A 25,936-nucleotide genomic window follows, 5' to 3' on the forward strand; every position below is an offset into this window, starting at 1 on the left:
TCACTTGAGTAACAATTTACATGATGGTCATTTCATCAATATCTTAAATAAAGTCTAACTGCAGAAGCTTTAAATAGTCTGATAAATCTATGCTCCTAAAACAAGAAATACAAATGTGTTTATTAAAGGGAGCCTTCAAATAATTTCTATAACACATGGAAATCAATCACTGAACTCTTGATGAGCTTTTGAGATAAATGACTTTGTCCTTAATAAGTTACGTCTGCTGCTTGACTATCATTATTCACTGACGGAAATTACAGGATGGAATACAATATCATATGAGAATAGATCAGGCACTCAGATGGGGTAACAAACTGAGGTGGCATCACCACATGGATAAGATTATCAAAAACCTCACTTATGCCTCCTTTGCACTTGGAAATCTCTTTCACTGTGTTGCCCTGCAGATGTGAATGTCAGCATACTTTACCCATTTTCATTCAACATTGTCCTAAGGCCTAACCCTGTGGGGCAATGCAAGTAAGGTGAAACATTTATTGTGCAGCCTATATGAAAGTATTTATTATTTAAAGTTTATAATTGAAAATCCTTTAGATATGTTTGTATTTTGTTTCCCTCAATAGGGATTTTTGTACTGTGACACAAAAATGTAACATGTGGCCAGCAGACAGATAGAAACTAAAATGCCGAGATATCCAAATAATAAAGTAGAAGATAATTCATACATGTTAATAGTAGCTGAGCCCAGTGGCTGTACATCAAATTATATGAAGAAGTAATGTAATGTCCATATCACACAAGTTTTTTTCCAGCATATACAGCTGATGTTGATGTGAGGAATCAGTGCCCTCTTTCAGAGTAGACACTTCCTAACATATAGGGTGTATCGTCATTAACCTTTTAAGTGGGCATCACAGGTATATCCATCCGTATTCTGTTGATTTACAGTGGGTCGGACAGATATATCCGTCTGCTGCATTCTGTGGCTATTAGCTAATGGGAATGATGAGTTATCAGCCTGCCACTGAAAACCATGATATTAGTTGAGCTCTGTCCATTATACAGTGACTCTCTTCAGGCAATACAGCATGTTTTGGGCTGGTTACAACATTTTCCACTCAGTACGCATCGACAGTATGCGTCCAGTGAACCAGCCACAAAAGTGCACCTTTTTGACCTGTGCTTACCACCACATTAGTGAGTGATCTTTTGCAATGGCAAAAAGACATATTTATCAGATTCAGAGACACAGCAACTGCTTTTAGAAAGTGACCATAATTTCAGTGATAATTCTGAAAGTTTTCAAGACACAGATGCTGAGGCTAGTGAAAGTGACTTCAATTCAGAAACATCTACTGTAGCAGGTAGTACTTAAGGCATTTTTGCATGCTAGTGTAGTTCGTTGATCAATATTTGTTCAGTGGTAGTAGTGATACAGTTATGTCTCTCAAACAATATGATATGATGAGTTTTTGTGTGTTTTGTTTGATGATTTGTGCAAAATAATAGCTGAACAGACGAATTTATATGCACAACAGTTTATAGCTTCTCATCACAATTCAGCAGCACACTCCAGAGTCTGCAGCTGGCAGGATACTACTAGGGATGAGGTAAAAACTATTACTGAAATGCCCTTAATTCAAGAAATTCTTCACAAAACCAGAACACAAGACGTACTTTTCTAAGGGAGAATCAACTGACATACTTTTCTTCAGGAAACTGATGAGTGAGAACAGTTTCATCTTTTAGTGAAATTCCTCCATTTCGCTGACAATACCTCATATAATCCCCTATGCACAATCAGCAGAAAACTTTTCAAAATTCAGCCAATTATGGAGCACCTGCGGCATAAATTCAGATCAGCATACATGCAAAAAGAAATATCATCACTGACAAATCATTGTTGCTCTGAAAAGGACAGCTTGGATGGAGGCAATTTATTCCACCAGAGCACAGCCAATTAGGCATCATATTTTATGAACTTTGTGAAAGCGGCTCCATGTACGTATAGGACTTATTGTTTAAACTGGAAAGGACACCAATTATGATAGCCACTAACCAGGAGAAACAATAGCCTCTCAGATTGTTTTGGAGCTTGCACATGATCTATTTGGGAAAGGTCACTGCATTTATCTTATCAACTGGTACACCAGTCCAGATTTGGTGGACAAACTGACCAGCAATGACACCGACATTGGTGGAACAAAGTGGCAAGGCAGAAAGGGGTTCCTCGACTTTATAAGAAAGGAAAAACTGAAGAAAGGAAAGTACATAACGTACAAGCAGATGGTAATGAAATGAAAGGACAAAAAGACATGTTGTTGTGGTCAGCATCTTCCGTGATGATACATTTTTAAGTGTAAACTCGAAGAACGAAGTTGATTACAAGAAAAATACTGGAGGTACGGATAGGTATGATTCTCAGTTGCACAGCTACCAGATGGCCAGGAGCAAGTTGAAAAAATATTATCAGAAGCTTTCCCACTTTTTGTTGGACATTGCATGCTTCAAATGCATATGTTCTATACAAGAAGTGTAGTGGTGAACAAAGTAGAATGATTAGTTGGCCATATCTCCATCACAATAAGGGACAACAGTAGGACACCCATCTAGAACACCAAAAGCAACAAGCTTTACAGTCAGGCATTTTCCAGACCTTCTGCTACCTATTACGGAGAAAAGATCAACAAGGAGGTGTGTAGCGTGCATGAAAAAAGGGCTTCACAATGAGAAGTTTTCTGATGTGCAGCACCTTGCTTTAAAATGTTTCACACTGAAACAACTTGTAATATCAAAAAACAAATTTTCATTAACTTCTGCAATATATTTTATTCATTCCCACCCAGTATCAGTTTAAATTCAAAAATGAAAACAGGAAGGAAAACTTTGATGTGTGAGAAAAGTATACAGCACCATCATGCCAGGAGGCACTGGCGCATATTACCCACTGAGGAAGAGGCGAACACATGCAAACTACCCACTTAACAAGTTAATAATAAAAACTGACGTGAGTGAAAATGTATGATAATAGAAATAAAACATTCAAGTAAACATATGTCCCCAAACAAAATTGTTAATGTGTCGTTGCAAGCCACCTCTGGCTTCAGTAAGAAATATTTTCCCAGATACTACAAATGTATTTGAAATGTGATTTTTTTTTTTTTTTTTTTTTTTTACTTCCACCATCTAATTGAGTCTCATTTATTTAATTTAAAAGTAAGTTAATGCAGATGGTAGGCTAAACATCCCTGCAATGCTTTAATGCAGTATTAACTGCATGCTGCTTTATTCACTATGACATTGATTAAACATCAAGGTGTAATACTGCAAAACAACTTGATATGGAATGGGTACCTAAGTGCAGCTGTAGGAGCAGATGACAGCCAAATATGGTTTACTGTGAGAGTTATGGGAATGTGCAGCACACTTGTAAAGGAGAGGACATAAAGAATGCTTGTGCATTTCATTTTTGAATACTGCTCAAGTGTTTGTCATCTCTGCTACATCAGATCAAAGGCAGACACTGAAGCAATTCAGATGCATGCTGCTAGATTTGTTATCAGTCAATCCAGTCACACCTGCAGAATGATTCTACTGCTCCTAAAATTCATTTCATGTAATAATTAGAAAATTCATTTCATGTAATGATTAGAAGACAAAAAGTGTAGATTAGGGCTCAAAATAGGCATACAGGCTGTTACTCATCCCTTGCTTTATTTAAAAGTGCAACAGGAAACAGAATAACTGGCAATAGTACAGAGTACTCTCTGTCATGCATTGTACAGTAGAGTATGTAGATGTAGGTTTATTGAATGATCCTACATTTACACTTCAACTGAATATTTTAAACAGGAATCATACAAGAAACTCACCACAGCAGGAGAAGGCACATGAATACTGGCAACAGATCGGGGCCTGACATGGTTTGCTAAATGACACAGCACCACACCATCTGACAGTGCAGAAGCCATGTCTTCTGGAAGTGACATTTTAAGTCTCGTCTCGATATGCTGAAATATTCATAAATTGAAATTATTACACAGATATTCCCATTACAAAGTAGAAGTATTAGTTTCTCAAATTATCACATTTCTGTCACTGGGAAGCATGACGACATAATAAAGCTACTTTATTTACTTAAGGCAGTCTGTAATTTACATTTGCTTGTAATTTCTCTAAATATTTGTTATACAAGGACAGTCTCAATTTATAATCACATTTTTTTTTATAAATAAGATGATGACAAAATTAAAATCAGTATCAACAAGAATACAGAAAAGTGTGCTTTTCATGTAGCTATCTAAAAATAGTAGTCTACAAAGCACTGTCTCTGTAGAATACGAACAAACTTGTCATTAGCAGGAATCTAACATAACATATATGTCTTACTACTGTATCCAATGAATATAATAGAGGGAAACATTCCACGTGGGAAAAATATATATATATAAAAAAAACAAAGATGCTGTAACTTACCAAACGAGAAAGCGTTAGTAGACAGACACAATAAAAAACACACAAACACACACACAAATTTCAAGCTTTTGCAACCCAAGGTTGCTTCATCAGGAAAGAGGGAAGGAGAGGGAAAGACGAAAGGATGTGGGTTTTAAGGGAGATGGTAAGGAGTCATTCCAATCCCGGGAGCAGAAAGACTTACCTTATGGGGAAAAAAGGACAGGTACGTACACACACACACACACACACACACACACACACACACACACACACACACACACATATCCATCCGCAAATATACAGACATATGTAAATGCCATATTGGCATTTACATATGTCTGCCTGTGTCTGTATATGCGTGTATGTGTGGATAGGTGTGGGTGTGTGTGTGTGTGTGTGTGTGTGTGTGTGTGTGTGTGTGTGTGTGTGTGTGTGTGTGTACGTACCTGTCCTTTTTTCCCCATAAGGTAAGTCTTTCTGCTCCCGGGATTGGAATGACTCCTTACCATCTCCCTTAAAACCCACATCCTTTTGTCTTTCCCTCTCCTTCCCTCTTTCCTGATGAAGCAACCTTGGGTTGCGAAAACTTGAAATTTGTGTGTGTGTGTTTGTCTGTTTCTTATTGTGTCTATCTACCAGCGCTTTCTCGTTTGGTAAATTACAGCATCTTTGTTTTTTACTACTGTATCCTCGAACACTGCCAAAAATTAGAAAACTTCTCACAGTTACATAATCTCTACAGTGTGACAAAATATCCGTTGTTTTACTTGTAGTTGTGTAATAATGTGTTCATTTCTCAAGTAGAGAACTGTTTCAACTATGCAAATAGATTTACATGATAGGTAACAAAATTTTCAAACTTTTATGCACATTCTAATCAAAGGAAAGAAAGACTATTGTAATAGTCATTACTCAGTAAATATTCATGAGATGAATCAAAAAAATTAGCTTGGTATATTGCATTACAACTATTAAATCTTGCAACACAATATGTTTAACATTAACCTGGTTTTAATATAGATTTCCATTTTTAAACCCTAGTGCACTAATGCTCATTTTTCATTAAGAAACATAGAATGTAAGGAGTAAAGTCTTATTGGGTCTCTCTCAGAGGAGGATGGAAGAGAGGGCGCAAAGAATATTACACACATAAAAACCTACTAATATTCTGAATAAATTTCCCAATCATTAGGTCAAATGATGTAACTTATTCTAAAATGATGTTTAAAATAAGACAAACTGTTAAGTAACATGAAAATCATCATTTTTAGAGGATACCCATCTGAAACTACTTATTCCAACCATAATTATATTTTTATTTAATTTATTAAATGTTCAAATCTCCTAATACAGTTTCAATTTACTGTTTCCACTCAAGATTCTGTTATTTATCTTTTCTTATATTTTCTCTGAATCTTTGGTGAAACAAGGTGCAAAATAAGGGCTGTTGTGTAAAGAGTGATACATAACACTTCGCAAAAATATCTATGATAAAATGTTTTATCTATAGTCAACATCACTGTCATTGATTTTTATATGTTGGCAACTACTGTGGTGTGCTTCAGTGCACAAGTCCTAATATTTTTACATTCAAAGGTGACTATTACATCCTTTCGTGACTTAAGAACTCCTTCAGACCAGCCTTTACAATGCTTTGATATATTTACCTTTCTTTCTTCTACTTCAGCTATCTCCCCTCCTTTCTTAAGAACAATACTAGCACCAATTTTACTAACGGAGCTTCTTTTCTCTAAATTTTAGTAAATACTGAGTGACCAAAAAAATCCATGAACACCCAAATAATCAATAACGCAGTGTATTACCATACTACGCAAATACTTCATAATGAGAACATAAAAATAACAATGAAATACAGAAATGATCCAAAAAGGAAAATTTCATCCAAGACCAATTGGTTCTTATTACATATTGTGGAACACGCACAATCTGATGCCAAGCAGAGAGCAATGAATTCATTCATGGAATGACACACATTTAAGTGATACAGCATTTCTAGCGTATCTATTGTGGGATCCAAATAAAGCTTTCCCACGGTATGTTGATGATTTTCACTTATGGACCGTCTGACAGCAACTGAATAAAACACAATTTTAGTGCCATACGCGTTTCGCCTTTATTTTCTGCAAGGCATCATCAGTGGCAGGTTGCGTAGACAGTTTCTTACATATTACGCTCCTGTTGCATTTTTGGTCTTGTTCTTCTTCCTATGAGCGCCAATTTGCTGCTTTTTCCTGCATTCCACAGCACTATGCACTGAACGCTTTTTTTTAATGCAATGCAATGCATTAAAAAAAAAAGCGTTCAGTGCATAGTGCTGTGGAATGCAGGAAAAAGCAGCAAATTGGCGCTCATAGGAAGAAGAACAAGACCAAAAATGCAACAGGAGCGTAATATGTAAGAAACTGTCTACGCAACCTGCCACTGATGATGCCTTGCAGAAAATAAAGGCGAAACGCGTATGGCACTAAAATTGTGTTTTATTCAGTTGCTGTCAGATGGTCCATAAGTGAAAATCATCAACATACCGTAGTATTACGCGCAACTGAGGAGGACAGGACCAAAAAATTGAAGATGTCAAAGCTTTCCCAGTTGACAAAAGCTACACTGACATGGCTGTCAAAAAAATTAATTTGTTTTTGAAGTGTAGAATGGGTTACTTGGATCATATAACTATGCAGGCTGTAGTTATGGCAAACTACAGCAAGGAAGCAATGGTCACATGTTAAGGAATGTCATCAAACTGGTGGAGTGCTGACTGGAAGAGCTGAGTGGTGACCAGTTTTGACCATTGTGGACCATCTTCATACCAAACAGCAGTCGACATCAGTTGATGGTATCCACAGTTCTTGCTCCGTGCCATTGTCTTCACACATCATCGAGTACGGTTTGAAGATGAATGACACTGGGTCAAAACTGGTCATCCTTTATGAGTAAAAGTCTTTCTGTGTCATTAAAACTGTTCCACTTAACATTTTATCACTACCTAAAGCAGCACTGCTTCTGCACAAATTTTTAAGATGCCACCTCCTAACAGGCGGCAATATGTTCAGCAGACATTTTTTTATAATGAAAATCCTTTGGGTATGCTTGTAAAGAACACGGAAAAGGGGGAATACACTGTATATACTTCTACATAACCATTTTTTGTCATTGGCCACTATTAAAACCCGTACTATTATTTTTTCCTCGTTTATCACAGAGTTTAAGTTCCCACAGAAGTAACACAGTTTCTCCTAAAAATACTTAATTTAAAATTACTAATTTACAACAATACAATTTTTTTTACAATTGCAGCTCCCCTGAATAATATTACAATGAAATTACCACACCATTTCTGTCACAACAAATCCATGTTTTGTTGTGCAATAATTGTAGAACTGTTTTCAATTTCATGAAGAAACCAAAATGAGTTTGATCTACAAGATACTTACACTCCTCAGCTGGTCAATGAGTTCTGCCTCTTCACGAGCCTTGTCAAATTCCCGCCTCATAGTAAAACTGAGTTTCTCTGGTGCCACATCCCTGTTCCACGGGACTGTCCGACTTGTACCTATTTTTGGTGACCTGGGGCTTCCACTGCCATTTCCTGTTGGTGCTGATCTGTTATGATGGTTCGTAGAAACAGGAACTATGTTGCCAACATACCCTAAAGATGTAGTAACCAACCTAGGACTGCCTGGTGATGCTGAAGAAGGAACTTGGGTGATACTGGTTGAAGTCTTGATGGGAGAGTTTGGTTTTATGTAATAAGTGTCCTGTGTATCTTGCACAACACTTTTTCCTCCATAATCACTCCAGGTACCATTTAACACAGTTCCTCCCTGCCCAACACGATTATCCTGAAATGTCACTGTTGCTCCATTCCTGGATGGTGGAACCTTCTGAACTGGCCGCTTATTAACGGAGCTGTCTTGGTTCTTCAGGCTTTCTGTTTTATTATTTGGCAAGTTCCCTTCATTCTTTGTATGATCTTCCTCCTGCATGGATAAAATAAGAAAGAAAAAACATGAAAATATGTTACATATAGGAACATAACTACAGCCAGCCACTAAGTGACAAACTGCAGTCATATGCAGCTGTGTAAAAATATCTATATGGAATAAGCTAAGCCATTTTTGACATCATTCTCTGAAATATCATTTCTCCTAGGATTGTAATGCTTCTAGGTGTACAGGAGAGCATCAAAGGAGTCTGGAAGAAAAAATATATTTATTGCTATATAAAAGCTTTGAAATGTATCTTAAATTATGCCTCGATTTCTGTTCTAATCTCTGTGGCTAAGTATGCAGGAGAGTTTCTGTGGAGTTCTGAAGTTGGGAGAGAGGCACTGACAGGCACCACATTGGAAGATAGGTTTGAATGTGAAAGAATCTGAAAATAAAATAGGAATACCAAGAAAGGTTGGAAAATTTTCTGTTTAGTAAGATTGGCAAGAAACAGAGTTCAGCTTATCTTAGAGATCCAGCACTAACAATGCTGAGTATCAACAGACACAGTTCAAGAGCACTGTAAAATACACGTGGAAGTGCTGACCAAAGTTGTGAGGGATGAAAAAGGCCCACTGGGTTCAACAGTCACATTAGAAAGCTGCTACAAAAGCAAAGAGAGCTTCACTACATATTTACAAATGATCAAAGCCTCACATCAATGAAATATTAACACAGCTGAAATTAGCTTAAGGATTGCAATTCATGAAGGGTTTAATGATTCTGGAAGTGAAATACTGTCTACTAACTTGACAGAAAATCCCAAGAAGTTTTGGTGTTACATTTAATCAGTAAAAGGATAGAAGTAGTCTGTCCAGACACTTTGTGACCATAATAGCATTGAATGGAGGATGACACAAGAGTTCAAAATAATGAAAACATTTTTTCAAAATTATTTCACAGAGAAAGATTGCACTGTAGTGTTAAAATAAGGTACCGTGAGATCAAAAGCAACTTAAATCGCTCAACAGGGGATAGTCTGCTGAACCTGACAGGATACCAGTATGATTTTACATACCGTAGGCAAAAGAAGTTGCTCCTCTTCTAGCAGCGATCTATAATAGGTCTCTGAAGGAGTGAGATGTTCCTGATGATTGGAAAAAAGAACAGATTACTCCCATTTTCGAGGAGAGTTGTCAAAATCATGCACAAAACTCTGGGTCCAATCTGTTGTAGAATTTTAGAACATGTTTCATGCTTGCGCATTATGATATTTCTGGAGAACAAAAATCTCTGTAGGGATCAACATGGGTTCTGAAAACAACAATCATGTGAATTCCAGCTCACTGTCTCCACCCATGAGATCCTGAAAGCAGTAGATACAGGTGTCTAGACAGATGCCTTGTTCCTTGACTTCAGTAAGGTGTTCAATACAGTTCCACACTGCCACATAATAATCAAAATATGTGCAAACAACTGGGTGATTTGATTGAAGAGTTTCTAACAAACAGAACACAGCATGTCATTCTCAATGGAGAGAAGTCTCCAGACATACAAGTAACTTTGGCCATACCACAAGAGAGTGTTATGGGCCATTTCTTTTCATAATACACATAAATGACAAAGTAGACAATGCTGTAAGTTCTATGAGGCTTTTCACAGATGATGCTGTTGTATATATAGAAATCTCAAAGCAGAAAACTGTAGCAAAATGCAGGAAGACCTTCTGAGGACGAGTATATGGTGCAATAGTGGCACTTGACTCTCAACATAAACAAACGTAATACACTGCATATACATAGACAGGAGGACAAATTATTGTATAACTGCACAATTGCAGAACTATCAATGGAAGCAGTTACTTCCATAAAATATTTAGGAGTATGTGTACAGAGTGATTTAAAGTGGAACAACCACAGAAAACTAATCACAATAAAGGCAGATGCCAGATAGATTCACTGGAAGAGTCCACAGAAAATTTAGTCCACCAATAAAGGATGTAGCTTGCAAAGCCTTAAATACTTGAATACTGCTCATCAGTGAGGGATCTATACCAGACAGGATTGTAGAGCAAACTGAGAAAATCTCAAGAAAAGCAGCTTGTTTTGTTACAGGTACAGTTAGTAAGCACGAAAGCATCATGGACATAATCAACCAACTAAAGTGGCACACGATGCACGAGAGGCATTCTGCATCACAGTGTAGTATACTGTTAAATTTTTGAGAGTGTACATTTCCTAAAGTGTCAACAAATATTTTGATTTCTCCTACATGTATCCACGAAAAAAAATATCCACCAAAAGACCATGAAGATAAAATAAGAAAGATTCAAGCTCACATGGAGGCTTACCAACAACTGTTTTTCCTGTGAACCATTCACAACTGAAACAGTAAAGGGGGGAAGTGATAGTTGTACACAAAAGTATCCTCCGCCACACACGACAGTATAGTTTGTGGAGCATATATGTAGGAGCAGATGTAAAGTAAAACACAAATTACATGTTTGCGACATTATGTTCCTGCAGCAACACAGAACATAAGCATGAGATGGGTAAGGATTGGGTGGAAGACAGAATGTGACTTCTCAAGGGAATACCTCAAGTAAAGAATGAAAACAATGGGAAATCTAAATCTGAATAGTTGGTGGTTATTTGGATTATCTCTTGCTGAAAATGAGCGTTGTGGCTTAAACACAGAATTAGCTCATCTAGTTTGCACTTTTACATCTTTATCCACTCTACACAAGTCACTGTGAAGTGCACACCTAAGAATATTTGCCGCAGTATCTCGCATTAGGGTCTCTTTCTTTTTCAATTCATACGGAGTGAGAGAAGAACGATTGGTGAAATGCTTATGTGCTTGTTGTAACTATTCTAACATCGTAGTTTCTGTGGGAGTTATATACAGGCAGTTGTAGTATTTTTGTGGATTGTTCACTTTGTATTGGTTCTTGGAACTTTGTAAGTAGACTTTTGTGTGATAGTTGACATTTATCTTCAAATATACCCTTGGTCTAGGGGTAGCATCTTTGATTCATAATCAAAATGTCTTCAGTCCCCGATTCAAATCCTGCAGCTGCTTAAATTTTGATTAATAATCAGCATTGGTGCCCCAAGACTTCCGGCATAAGAAGTCACCCTCATTCTGCCAACAGCCTTGTCAAAGAGGGAGGAGGAGCGGAGCGAACAGAGGGTCAGGGCACTCTTGTCCTAGGGGTGGGAAACTGCCCCCAAAGGCGGAAGAATCAGCAATGATCAACAGCATGAGGATGCAGAAGCAATGGAAATCACTGCATTAAAGACACGTAACATGTATCCGCAGGACATGTGGCTTGTAACTGAAGAAGTGTCATGATGATCTCTCCATTGGAAAAAGATTCCGGAGTAGTCCCCCATTCGAGCCTCTGGGAGGACTGCCAAGGGGGAGGTTACCATGAGAAAAAGATTGAATAATTAACAAAAGGATAACGTTCTATGAGTCGGGGTGTGGAATGTCAGAAGCTTGAATGTGGTAGCGTTCAAACGGCTCTGAGCACTATGGGACTTAACATCTATGGTCATCAGTCCCCTAGAACTTAGAACTACTTAAACCTAACTAACCTAAGGACAGCACACAACACCCAGCCATCACGAGGCAGAGAAAATCCCTGACCCCTCCGGGAATCGAACCCGGGAACCCGGGCGTGGAAAGCGAGAACGCTACCGCACGACCACGAGATGCGGGCGAATGTGGTAGGGAAACTAGACAATCTGAAAAGGGAAATGCAAAGGCTCAATCTAGATATAGTATGGGTCAGTGAAGTGAAGTGGAAAGAAGACAAGGATGTCTGGTCAGATGAGTATAGGATAATAACAGCAGCAGAAATTGGTATCACAAGAGTAGGATTCGTTATGAATAGGAACGTAAGACAGAGTGTGTTACTGCAAACAGTTCAGTGACAGGGTTATTCTTATCAGAATAGACAGCAAACCAACACCGACAATGATCGTACAGGTATACATGCTGACATCACAAGCTGAAGATGAAGAGATGGAGAAAGTGTATGAGGATATTGAAAGGGTAATGCAATATGTAAAGGGATATGAAAATCTAATAGTTTTAGGGGGCTGGAATGCAGTTGAAGGGGAAGGAGCAGAAGAAAAGGTTACAGGAGAATATGGGCTTCGGGCAAGGAATGAGAGAGGAGAAAGACTAATTGAGTTTGGTAATAAGTTTCGACTAGTAATAGCGAATACACTGTTCAAGAATCACAAGAGGAGGAGGTATACTTGGAAAAGGCCAGGTGATACAGGAAGATTTTAGTTAGATTACATCATGGTCAGAAAGAGATTCTGAAATCAGATACTGGATTATAAGGTGTACCCAGGAGCAGATATAGACTCAGATCACAATATAGTAGTGTTGAAGAGGAGGTTGAAGTTTAAGACATTAGTCAGGAAGAATCAATACGCAAAGAAGTGGAATACGGAAGTCCTAACGAATGACAAGATACGCTTGAAGTTCTCTAAGGCTATAGATACAGCAATAAGGAATAGCTCAGTAGGCAGTACAGTTGAAGAGGAATGGACATCTCTAAGAAGGGCGAAACTATGGGTAACATAAGAAATACTTCAAGTGATCAACGAAAGGAGGAAGTACAAAAATGTTCCAGGTAATTCGGGAATAGAGAAGCACAAGTCACTGAGGAATGAAATAAATAGGAAGTGCAGGGAAGCTAAAATGAAATGGCTTTAAGAAAAATGTGAAGACATCCAAGAAGAAATGATTGTCAGAAGGACAGACTCGGCATACAAGAAAGTAAAAAAAAAAAACCTTCTGTGACATTAAAAGTAAGGGTGGTAACATTAAGAGTGCAATGGGAATTTCACTGTTAAATGCAGAGGATAGGGCTGATATGTGGAAAGAATACATTGAAAGCCTCTACGAGGGGGAAAATTTGTCTGGTGGGATAGAAGAAGAAACAGGAGTGGATTTAGAAGAGATAGGGGATCCAGTATTAGAATCAGAATTTTAAAGAGCTTTGGAGGACTTAATATCAAATAAGGCAGAAGGGATAGATAACATTCCATCAGAATTTCTAAAATTGTTGGGGAAGTATCAACAAAATGACTATTCACGTTGGTGTGTAGAATGTATGTGTCTGGCGACATACCATCTGACTTTCAGAAAAGCATCATCCACACAATTCCGAAGATGGCAAGAGCTGACAAGTGCGAGAATTATCACACAATCAGCATAACATCTCATGCATCCAAGTTGCTAACAAGAATAATGTACAGAAGACTGGAAAAGAAAACTGAGGATGTGCTTGATGACTATCAGTTTGGCTTGAGGAAAGGTAAAGGCATGAGAGAGTCAATTCTGATATTGTAGTTAATAATGAAAGCAAGGCTAAAGACATGTTCATAGGATTCGTTGACCGGAAAAATTGTTCGACAATGTAAAATGGTGCAAGATGTTCGAAATTCTGAAAAAAGTAGGGGTAAGCTATAGGTAGAGACGGATCATATACAATATGTACAACAGCCAAGAGGGAATAATAAGAGTTGATGACCAAGAACAAAGTGCTCATATTAAAAAGAGTGTAAGAGCAAGTATGTAGTCTTTTGACCTTACTGTTCAATCTGTACATTGAGGGAGCAATCATGGAAATAAAAGAAAGGTTCAGGAGTGGAGTTAAAATGCAAGGTGAAAGGATATCTATCAACGATATGATTCGCCGATGACATTGGTATCTTGAGTGAAAGTGAAGACAAATTATATGATCTGCTGAATGGAATGAACAATCTAATGAGTACAGAGTATGTACTGAGAGTAAATCGAAGAAATACAAAGGCACTAGAAATGAGAACAGCGAGAAAACATCAGGATTGATGGTCACGAAGTAGATGAAGTTCAGGAATTCTGTTACCTAGGCAGTAAAATTATCCATGATGGATGGAGCAAGGAGAACATCAGAAGAAGACTAGCAATGACAAAAAGGGCATTCCTGGCCGAGAGAAGTCTACTAATATCAAATATTGGTCTTAATTTGAGGAAGAAATTTCTGAGAATGTACGTCTGGAGTACAGCATTGTATGGTAGTGAAACATGGACTGTGAGAAAACCGGAACAGAAGAGAATCAAAGCATTTGAAATGTGGTGCTACAGACAAATGTTGAAAATTTGGTGGACTGATAAGGTAAGGAATGAGGAGGTTCTGCGCAGAATTGGAGAGGGAAGGAACATGTGGAAAACAGTGATAAGGAGAAGGGACAGGATGATAGGACATGAGGGAATGACTTCCATGGTACTAGAGGGAGCTGTAGAGGGCAAAAACTGTAGATGAAGAGAGAGATTGGAATACATCCAGCAAATAATTGAGGACGAAGGTTGTAAGTGCTACTCTGAGATGAAAAATTTAGCACAAGAGAGTAATTTGTGGTGGACCGCATCCCATCAAACCAGTCAGAAGACTGATGGGAAGGAAAAAAAAATCAAATGCCTGCTAACTCAAGTTTTTCAGTACTTCTTGGCACTCTTCTGTGAGTTGAAGAATCCTGTCACCTTTTGCACTGTCCTTTGTTGTAAGAATTCAATATCTTCAGTTAGACCAACTGCATATGGGTTCTACATCCACTAGAGTAACCTTTGAATTGGGATAGTGTAAACCATCTCCTCTGTAGATGGACTCCATTTTCCCAGTATCCTACCAATGAAACAAAGTCTGCAACCTGTTTTATTTATGACTGAGTTTATGTGATCGTTCCATTTCACATCCCTGCAAATTGTTAAATCAAGCATTTGTAACAACTGACCAATTGTAATTGAGAATATTGCAGACTGTAGTCACAGGAAACTACATTTTTGCATTTTGTGAAGCGGACAACTTTATTTTTCTGAACTTCAAACCACTGTTTATATCTTGGTATGTCCGCCCCCAGTAGCTGAGGAGTCAGCGCAACAGAATGTCAATCCTAAGGGCCCGGGTTCGATTCCCGGCTAGATCACGGATTTTCTCCGCTCAGGGACTGGGGGACTTCGCACAAGTCGGTGAAGTGGCGTCAAATCAAAAGACTTGCATCTGGCAAACGGTCTACCCGACAGAGACCCTAGTCACACAACATTTACTTACATTTAATCTTGGTATCACTTTGAAATATTAAGAATATCTGAGTGTACTTTGAAGAGTTTTTTTTCCCAGATCATACATAATTATAGATAATGCATCACCTGTAAAAAGACTGAGGCTACCACCAATACTGTCTGCCAGAGCATTAAACAGAAAGGGTTCCAGTACACACACCTGGGACATACATGACGCTATTTTTACTTCTTTTGAAGATTCGCCATCAAAGGAAATATGGTGCGTCCTTCATATCAATAAATCTTTAAACCAGTCACAATTTTTGTTTTCTGCCCCCAAAATGATTGCTCTTTTGATATGGTACTGAGACAAATGTTTTATGGTAGTCACAGCTTACTGATCAAGCTGACTGCATTGATCCATGGTTTCCATGATATCACATAAATGGGGCAATAAGTGTCACTTCAGCTATGTTTTTGGAATCAATGTGTGATGTATGGGCCATTCATCCCACAAACGTATGACCTCTCTTACACCTGTGGCATGCAAGAAGCCAAACCCAGGAGGAGTTACACCAGATGAAGACAGAACTTCAATCATATATGCTGGCTAGACCAGCGAGTGGTAATGTCAGCGCTTGTAGAGGGCACTGGCCCCATGGACCTATTTGCTCATGCGGGCCACAGAGGCACAAATAGTTCATCCAGTATCCCTATGTGGCCTCCTCCTCTCGAGCTCTGGGCGAGGCAGTGACTGAATCTACAGTCCTTCAATCAGAGTCTTGATTGGAACCTTCACCATGTACGATACACTGCTGCCCCAGCCACCACTTATCAATGCAACTGCCAGTGTCTGCCCTTTACCCTCCCCAGGACTTGGCTACTGCTTAGGGGACAACCAGGAACTTGTTACTGGCCATCAATCTTCACAACATTATTTTGTTTTACTTCTGAGTGAATATTAAGCCTTGAATGTTTCATCATTATGGCCTTCATCCTAAATTCAGACCTGTATAAATTCTGTGTTGAACATGAACTTTCATAACCCATTGTAGTACTGAGGTTTTCTCTAACAGAACACCATTCTGGTTTATATTCTTTTCAATAAAAATGTTCTACATAGATTACGTGGGCTGTGTTCTCATTTCACCTCAACTGGTGCAAGACATATTACAACATTGGTTGGAATACATGGGGTCTTTCTATTTGAGATACCTCATCACATGTAAGTTCAGAATATGTTAGAAGAATCTAAAACACACAAATCTCAATGAAATAGGGAAGTAATTGAACTGGTATAGTACTCCTGCATCTTCCTTTGTGAAGGGAAACTTGAAAATTGATTGGTTTGGTTTTGTTGTGCTTTAGGGTGCAAAAACAACTGGGGTCATACGTGTCCAACTCAAAACTATAGAACACGAAGACAGAGAGGTGTTAAAAAACGATTATACATCAGTCACAATTGACATAATAGAAGACAGCTAGAAACAGGCATGTGGAAAAAGGGTTAAAAAAGACACCATACAGACCAAGAGGTCAAAAACTAAAAATTAAATGGCCTTTGCCATACTGCTTTGGCAGATAAAAAGTAAAATGTGGTCAAAAGCCTGCGCAACATTTGCTACAACGGCCGATAACTCAGACTACGAACTCAAATGGGAACATAAAAGGTTAAACAATGGACATTCCGTCAGGAAGTGGCAGACAGTTAAAACTTGGGCACAATGTGTACAAAGTGGTGGGGTAACACAACTTAGCAAATGACGATGGCTAAAAAGGCAGTGACCAATACACAGTTGAGTTAAAATAACCTCCTCCCAGCGGAAGATCTGAGAGGAGGTCATCCAAGCCACTGGGAGAGGCTTAATGAACTGGAGCTTATTCCTGTGAAGGAACGACCACTGGTGATGCCAAAGGGATACCACCTACTCACAGACAGCAACACAGAGATCATTGAAGGGAACATAAGTACTCACAGGCTGAGGTACTAGGACTGCAGCTTGGCAGCAGTGTCAGTAGCCTCATTTCCTGGCATACCGACATGACCAGGAACAAACAGAAACATCATACTGGCTCCACCAAGAGTGAGCAGTTGACAGTTTTCCTGGACCCGCTGCACTAACGAATGGGCAGTTTACAGCACACAAAGACTTTTAGGAGCACTGAGTTAGTCTGAACAGAGGACACAATTGAAAAGCCTATGTTGCTGGATGTAATCCATGGCCTGATACAAGGCGAAAAGCTCGGCTGTAAATACTGAGGAGTGTGTCGAAAGCTAATATTGAAAGACAAAGGCGCCAATGACAAAGGTACACCCGACCCCACAGTCAGTCTGAGAGCCATCAGTGAATACAAAGGTACTATCATGAAGTTCCATGCAGGGGTCATGAAACTGAAGGTGATAGACTGAGGCTGGAGTAGTGTCATTAGGTAGCGAATGACGGCCAAGGTTAACATGGGCCATTTCCTGAAGCCAAGATGGTGAAGGGCTCACACCCACCGGGAAAGGTACAGGTAGTGTTAAGTTAAGCCTCTGTAGCAAATGTCGAAAGTGGGCTTCAGGAGGTAACAGAAAAGAAGGACAAGCCCCATATTCACGATCAAACGAACCATCAAAGAAGGAGGCATACAATGGGTGGCCACGCATGGCAGACAAACGGCATGCATACCTGCTGAGGAGAAAGTCACAACGGTAGAATAGTGATAGTTCAGCAGCTTCAGCATACAGACTCTCAACTGGGCTGGTGTAAAAGGCGTCTGTGGCCAAATGGATGCCAAGATGGTGGATAGTGTTGAGACGGCGTAAGAGGGATGGGCATGAAGACACACAAATAAAGCATCCATAGTCGAATTTTGGACAGACAAGGGACTGGTAAAAATGGAGGATGGTGGTTCGATCGGCACCCCAGGAAGTACCATTAAGGACATGTAGGACAGAGGAACAGTGTACAGCGGGCTGCCAGGTAAGACACATGGGAGGCCCAAGGGAGTTTCCTATCGAGCATGAGCCCCAGGAATTTCACAGTTTCAACGAATGGAAGGGCAACAGGCCCAAGATGTAAAGATGGTGGGAGAAATCACTTGTGTCGCCAGAAATTCATAGACTGTTTTGTCAGTGGAAAAGCGAAAGCCATTGTCAATGCTCCAGTAGTAAAGATGATCAAGACGTCACTGAAGACGCCACTAAGTGAGACAGGTAAGTGGAGAACTGGAATAAATGGCAAAATCATCAACAAAAAGGAAGCCAGAGATGCCTGATGGGACACAGGCTATGATATGGTCAGTGGCAACAACAAAGAGGACAACACTCAGGACAGAACCCTAAGCCACACCGTTTTCCTGGATAAAGGTGTCCAACAGGGCAGAACCCACATGCACCCTGAAAACTATCTTTTAAAAATGCCTGGAGGAAACAGGGCTAGCGGCCGTGGAAGCCCCAAGTGTAAAGAGTACGGAGGATACCAGTTCTCCAGCATGTGTCGTAGGCTTTCTCCAAATCGAAAAACATTGCCACAGTCTGGGATTTCCGCAGAATGCCATTCATGACACAAGTGGACAAAGTAACGAGATGGTCGACTGCAGAATGCCGTGCTCTAAATCGACACTGTGCATTTGTTAGTAAATTGAGAGACTCGAGCCACCATACCAGCTGGGCATGAATCATATGTTCCATCACCCTGCAAACACCGTTGGTAAGAGAGAAGGAGGACAGTGGCTAAAAGGAAGGTTTTTGTCCTTGCCAAGATGAGGTACGGGCATGACGGTGGCTTCACGCCAACGTCCAGGAAATGTGCCCACTGCCCAGGTGCCATTGTACGTGTTAAGCAGAAAGTGCTTGCCCGCAAGAGAATAGTGCTGCAAAATCTGAAGGTGGATGTGGATGGTGTATGGCCCTAGGGCGGAGGACTGGGATGAACTGAGAGCATGATTGAGCTCCCTCATAGTAAAGGTGGCATTGTAGCACTCACGAATCAGAGAAGAGAAGGGTATTTCCTGAGCCTACTTCACTTGTTTCGAATGGAGGGAAGCAGGGTGATAGTAGAAAGAGCTCGAAAATTCCACAAAATGTTGGCCCAAGGTGTCGGAGACAGCTGATAATAACGGCTGCTGCTTTGAGGCTGGAAATGGGGGAATGGATATCGATCCCAGAAAACCGCCTGACGTTGGCCTGTACGACAGAGGAAGGGGTGGAACTGTTAAAAGAACTAGTGAATGACAGCCAGCTAGCTCGTTTGTTACCCCAAAGAATGCGACAACATTTTGCACGTATCTGTTTACAATGAATGCAGTTTGCCATCATAGGATGATAGTTAAAACCATGGAGAGCACATCGCCATGTGCGAATTGCATCGCGGCATGCCTCAGACCACCAGGGACAGGAACATGATGCGTTAAAGAGGAAGTGCGAGGAATGGAACGTTCTGTAGCAGTAAGGATAACGTTGGTGACATAGTCCACCTGGTCATCACAACAAGGGAAATCTTGTTCTTCGAAGGTCACCATGTAGGAGTAAAGCTGCCAGTCAGCCTTAGGAAGCCGCCATTTTGGTGTGCACGTGGATGGTGCAGGAGTCAGCAAACGGAGAGCACACGGGAAATGGTTGTTCGAGTAGGTCTCAGAAAGAACAGACCACTCAAGACGATTGGCAAGCTGGGCAGTGCAAAAGGATAGGTCCAAAGGGGAACAGGTGTGCGAAGAGTCGGAAAGGAAAGTGGGTGCTCCCGTGTTAAGGTAGAAGAGGTTAAATTGGTTAAGGTGGTCAACCAAGAGGGGACCTCTCTGACAGATCGTGGGAGAACCCCAAAGGGGATGATGCGCATTAAAGTCACCGAGTAGCAAAAATGGGGGAAGTAGCTGCACAATAAGCTGAAGGAAGTCTGCCCTGGTGACATCGAATGACCAAGGGACATAAATGGTACAGAGGGAAAAAGTCAGGCAGGGAAGGAAAAGGTGAACAGCAACAGCTTGAAGACGGGTGGTCAGGGAGATGGGTTGATTATGGATGACATCCTGTATGAGCAGCATGACACCCCCACAAGATGGAATGCCGACCCCAAGGGGAAGGTCAAAAAGGAATCGGTAAGTAATGTGAAAGCTCAAAGCAGTCGTGAGGGCACAATTTCATTTTCCGAAGGCAGAGTACAAGGGGATTGTGGGACCGAAGGCTGTGAACATTCCATTGAAGGACAGTCATGAGGAGGAAGAGATGTAGGGCTGCCAATTCAGTGGCCACCGAGTGACAGCCGGGCCGGTGTAGAGTCAATACTACAGGGCACAGAAGCAGGAGTATCCTGCTCCATGGGCTCCACAGAAGCATTGGCGTGCTTGTTTGGTCGGTCGGTCAGTGGAGTCCAATGTTGAAAAACTGTTGGTGCTCTGCACCGGGGATACAGAGGCCGGCCAGGCTAGGGTACCACATGGTGACACGGTCGATGAGGACCTTTGAGTTGGCGAAGGGGAAGACCATTTGCCTTTTGTGGACTTCTTCAAGCCCTTCCAGTTAAAGGAAGACTCAGGTGTTGTTTGGCTGGAAGGACAGAGGAAGTCTTCATGGGAGTACTCCTTCTGTCCTTTCCGGCCTACCGCTTGTGTAGCTGGTGGCTTCACCCCTTGAGGTCGGAGTTTGATGACTTTTTGCACAGCAGGGCAGGGGGATGGTGATGCTGCCTTGACAATGGGAAATTTCACAACCACAGAGGTGAATTTGGGGTCACATGTCTGCGTAGCCATGTCCTTCATAAAGCAAGGGGTAACAAGAACAGAACTATAGATACCAGACAAGAAAATGCAGGTTTTGGGACTAGCCAGTAACTTGCGAGCAACTGGGTAAGACACCATTTCCTTTACTCAGATCTTTTGAACAGCCCACTCATCAAGATACATGGGACAATCCCGAGAGGAGGCGGCACGGCTGCCATTGCAGTTGATACAGTGGGGAGAAGGAGCTGGACAATCTTCCTCGTGCGCATCCCTACCACAGGTGACACATTTGGCTGGGTGTCGACAAGATGCTCTAGTGTGGTTGAAACGATGACACTGGTAACAGCACATCAGGTTCAGAATGTTTCATAGCCTGCTTTGAGCTTGGGCGGAAGCACCTTTCTATCAAAGGTGAGAAAGAGAGTGCAGCTGAGCACTAAGGAGAAATCAACCTTTTTCAGTACACAATGGACAGCAATGACACCCTGATCAGAGAGGTAAGATTAGATTTTGGCCTCGGTTAGACCGTCGAGTAGCCTGGTGTAAATTACACCACAGGAAGAATTCAAAGTTCTATGGGCCTTGACACGAACAGGGTAACCGTGGGGAAGTGAGGCAGCAAGTGATAGTTGTGCTCGAGAATCACAAGCGTTCTCCTAAGGCAAAGTGCCATTCCGTAAACGAGAGTAGGATTTATTCCATAAACCAGAGCAGGATTTCACAGGGCCAGCAATTGCATCAACAGCCTTCTGAATAATAAACGGATTTACCGTAGTGAAGGACTGACCGTCTTCCATATGTGAGACCATGATGAACTGGGGTGCAGCGGGAAGGGTATTTGAATCATTAGCATAATTACGTTTACGTTTTGTAGAAGTTGAGTGGGAAGATGATTGACTTATCACAAGGAAATCCCCTTTGATTGTCAGCGTCTCCGAGGGCACGCTCCTTTCAACTGGGAGCTGCCTTCACAAGGGGGCGCATCAGCCTTAGGTGATTGTTCATATCTCAGGTCACACCTCCCAAACACCTGACAAAGGGACCCATCAGCAATTTGAGAAGGTTACAGCTCAGGCAATCACCTATCCCTGGGTCTGGTTTGTGCCAGGGGGTACGTGTGAACCCTATCTGTCAACCCGGGGCTGGGAATTATGCGTTACCCAGTCAACTGTTATGCGTCACATGTGTGGGCCGGCCTTCATTAGCGCACGGAGGGGAAGAAGAAAAAAGAGGATCCTCAAACGCCAAAGCGGAGGAATGAGAGAAGAAGAGAAACAAAGAAAGGAAAAGGGAGTGAATAACAAAGGAGGGACTGTTCATAGGTCAGCGACAGAATGCAGAATATTCCCAATAACACTCGAGACGTGTTTCCCAAGGGAGGGGAAAAAGAATAGCAAGAGGACAGACATGCAGAATGAAAGGGGAAAAATGCTGCAAAAGCTCAGGTCCCAAGGCAACAAAGCACGAACCTACCAAAGAGTGGTGAGCTCCCTGGGGGAGTTGAAAATTGAGTTCAGCACCACCATTTTTGTTTTTCTTCTGTCAATTTTGATGCCCATGTCAATGCAAGTGTCTGGACAGTATCTGCAGCTCACCTACATGTTAATGCCCCAGAGCTAATGTTTCAAGTTCTCCCTCATTTGATCTGATAAATCAAAATCCTCCTTGTGATCTGACATTACTTCCTCTAGTTTACTGAATGTGTAACCCTTTTTACTTGTTATAGTTGCCCTTTTTACTTTGATAATTATTGTTGGTATAACGGTGTCATGGTTGATAGTACCAGTTTCAATGTGGACATACTCAAAATGGTCAGGTCTATTTGTTGCCACTACATCCAATATATTTTTGCCATAATTCATTTCTTCTCCTAAAGACCTACTCAAAAATGGATCACAGTGTACCATTCACTGAAACACAATATTATTAATTAAATAACACAATACTGATGTTGACACTCCCAGTGCTTAGTGCAGGTACTCGCAGTAATGGAACACATCCATGTGCTGATGTTAACAGAAAACAAATGTAAACTTAAGTAGAATGCACACCCATCATTCCGTCAACCATTGTCAGTTGAAAAGACGTGTGAGTAGAATGTACACCAATGAAGAGAAGGTAGAAATGCTACCCATCTATGGGGAATGTAAGTTAGCAGAACAATAATTTCAATACTGTTTTCTTTTGTAGGGGTACATTTAGTACAATAGTTTACTCGTTTTAAATACTGTTGTGTAGAGTAGGCATACAGTAAAGGCTGTCCTTCCTACAAACTGCATCAACATAACGTTTCTTTTATTGCTGTTGTTGAAGGTAGGCAAAATGCTACGCAGGCAGCGGAATTGTACAGAGAGCGATATCCTGACAAGAACCCACCTTCCTGACAGATGTTTTCTCTTCTTGTTGCGATGCTTCAGGAAATAGAAGTTTCAACCCACGACAATGGAATCATCATAGTATTCACACAGACAAAGCTGCCAAATTTATTGTTCTTGCTTCCTTTGCTATGAATCCACACGTGAGCACACAACGGCTTGAACACAAGACTAGCACTCCTAAAACCAGTGTACATCACATTTTTACACGTCACTGGTTCCATCCTTACTATGTACACCTGCATCAGGAACTGCATGGGAATGATTTCCAGGATTGTGTACCGTTCTGTCAATGGGCACAGCAGCAAATCCTCACCAACCCAAACTACTTCTCCAATGTTCTATTTATCGTTGAATGTTCCTTCTCAAACAAAGAACAGGTAAATACAAGGAACATGCATTATTGGTCCAGCAAAAACCCACGATAGCTTAGACAGGTGGAACATCAGCGTCAATGAAGAGTTAATATCTTGAAGGGGTGCTTGGTACTACAATTATTGGTCCTTATTTCATCAATTGTAGTCTAAATAGCACAGCATATGCCAACTTCCGCAGACAAATTCTTCCTCCTCTTCTGGATGAAATGTCGCTAAGAACCAGAATGCTTATGTGGTATCAACATGATGGATGTCCAGCACATAATGCCTTGCATGCACATCGTGTTCTGGACTGAAGGTATCCTACCAGGTGAATTGGTCAAGGAGGAACAGTTACTTGGCCTGCTACGTCTCCTGATTTAAATCCTCTAGACTTTTTTCTTTGGTGATACATTAAAGACGTCTACTGTGATATTCCAACTCCAAAGGACACACAGAAACATATCATGCTTGCTTGTAATTCTCTTCAGCAGGCAACACTGGAAGCAGTAAATAATTCTCTCATTCAACAAGTGCACCAGTGTATCGGTGTCCAGGGTCACCACTTTAACCACCTTTGAATTTTCTACTCCTGGGCAATGATACAGGACAGTCAAAGTCAATTTTGTATAATATTTTTACTTGGTTTTCATTTGTTTTCTGACAATTCCAGCAAGTGGACGAGTTTGTGATCCCAGGCTCAAAGTCAATGTTGTGTTATGTAATTAATAACGTTGTTTTTCAGTGAATGGAATACTGTGAAAAATTTTTGAATAGGTCTTTCGGAGAAGAAATGAAATACCGAATAAATAAAACAGGGTGCCATTTAAAAAAGCCAGACTGCTGTTCATATCTTTGTTAAAAACAAAGCTTCAATGGAAGCAATCATGCTGATTGATGTCCCCCTGCTGGCTAAGGATCATTTGCTTGAAACATTTTGTAATTTGCATCTGGACAAACAGTTATTTAGGGTGGTCAAGATAAGTGTGTGTGTGTGTGTGTGTGTGTGTGTGTGTGTGTGTGTGTGTGTGAGAGAGAGAGAGAGAGAGAGAGAGAGAGAGAGAGAGAGAGTTTTCCCTTTCGTGTGTGCCTCTCAATGAGTCAATACTTTTGCTATTCACTGATTGGTCTCGTTTACTTCTGAATGACATATGTTCCAAGTAGTTTTCAGAGAAAGCACTTAATCTTGTTTTGGAGGCTCTCTCGTCACACCCACCACTTGCAAAAATATAATCCAATTGAGTGTTGGAGGATTTAAGCCTCCCCCAAGCTAACAGTATCATGACTGGGGGTACGTATGTATTGTTGAGCCTAGGTTTTCTGTAAACTTTGGATGGTGATTTATTGACTATTGAGACATCACCTGTAAATAATAATAATGATGATGATGATAATGATAATAATAATAATAATAATAATAATAATAATAATGACCTAAGTGAATTAAATAAATGAAATGATGGCTACTGTTTTACTGAGTCTTTCACTCAAGGGCATAGTCTGTATTATTGTGAGACTTCTTGAAATGTTAAAACTGTGCACCTGTCCCAGAACCCAAACCTAGGCCAATGCATTATGTGGGCAGTGCTGTTGCTGTATGAGCTCTCCAGGTAGAGGGAGCTAAGTTCGTAAGGTCAGTGTCCACCTAAGGCAACTGTCCAGGTTTGAGCCCCAGGCCAGTCGCAGTTTTATCCTGTGAGAAAGTTAAATTTTTACAGTTTATGGAATTTGTTCTGCTTATTCTTTTTCAAGACACTATTAATGTCCTGACAACAGGTCACATTAACTGTGTGCCAACCTGATTCATGTTGTTTAATGGCTGCAGCCCACCTTCTCCAGGAACACGTGGTCGATACACAGTCAGCCCATCCAGAGCTCGCTGTTGCCTGAGGGCTTCCTTGTATTCCCTGCAAATCGATGTCAAACAAGTTATTTCAGAAATATGAATAAAACTTGTAAGATATAAATCCAAAGTGTGTTAATGCTAAAGAAGATACCATCTCAGCAAAACTTTTTATGTGGTTTCTGATGACACATTGATATAAATTACTGAATTACAAGTTCTTAAATG

At 40.6% G+C, this 25,936-nt stretch overlaps 1 protein-coding gene across 1 annotated transcript in view; it reads right to left on the reverse strand.

Annotated features, from left to right (window-relative positions):
- The window catches only part of LOC124594664 (leucine-rich repeat and calponin homology domain-containing protein), a gene marked incomplete at its 5' end in the record, with an annotated part of 256,146 nt that overhangs the window by 38,642 nt on the left and 191,568 nt on the right, over positions 1-25,936 (reverse strand). The window contains 3 exons of the mRNA XM_047133034.1: positions 3,837-3,974; positions 7,875-8,420; positions 25,664-25,772. Coding sequence (XP_046988990.1) covers positions 3,837-3,974; positions 7,875-8,420; positions 25,664-25,772 — 793 coding nt within the window. The remainder of the gene's footprint in view (positions 1-3,836; positions 3,975-7,874; positions 8,421-25,663; positions 25,773-25,936) is intronic.

Source organism: Schistocerca americana, chromosome 2, assembly GCF_021461395.2.
Source record: "Schistocerca americana isolate TAMUIC-IGC-003095 chromosome 2, iqSchAmer2.1, whole genome shotgun sequence".
In the NCBI taxonomy this organism is placed as follows: Eukaryota; Metazoa; Arthropoda; class Insecta; order Orthoptera; family Acrididae; genus Schistocerca; species Schistocerca americana.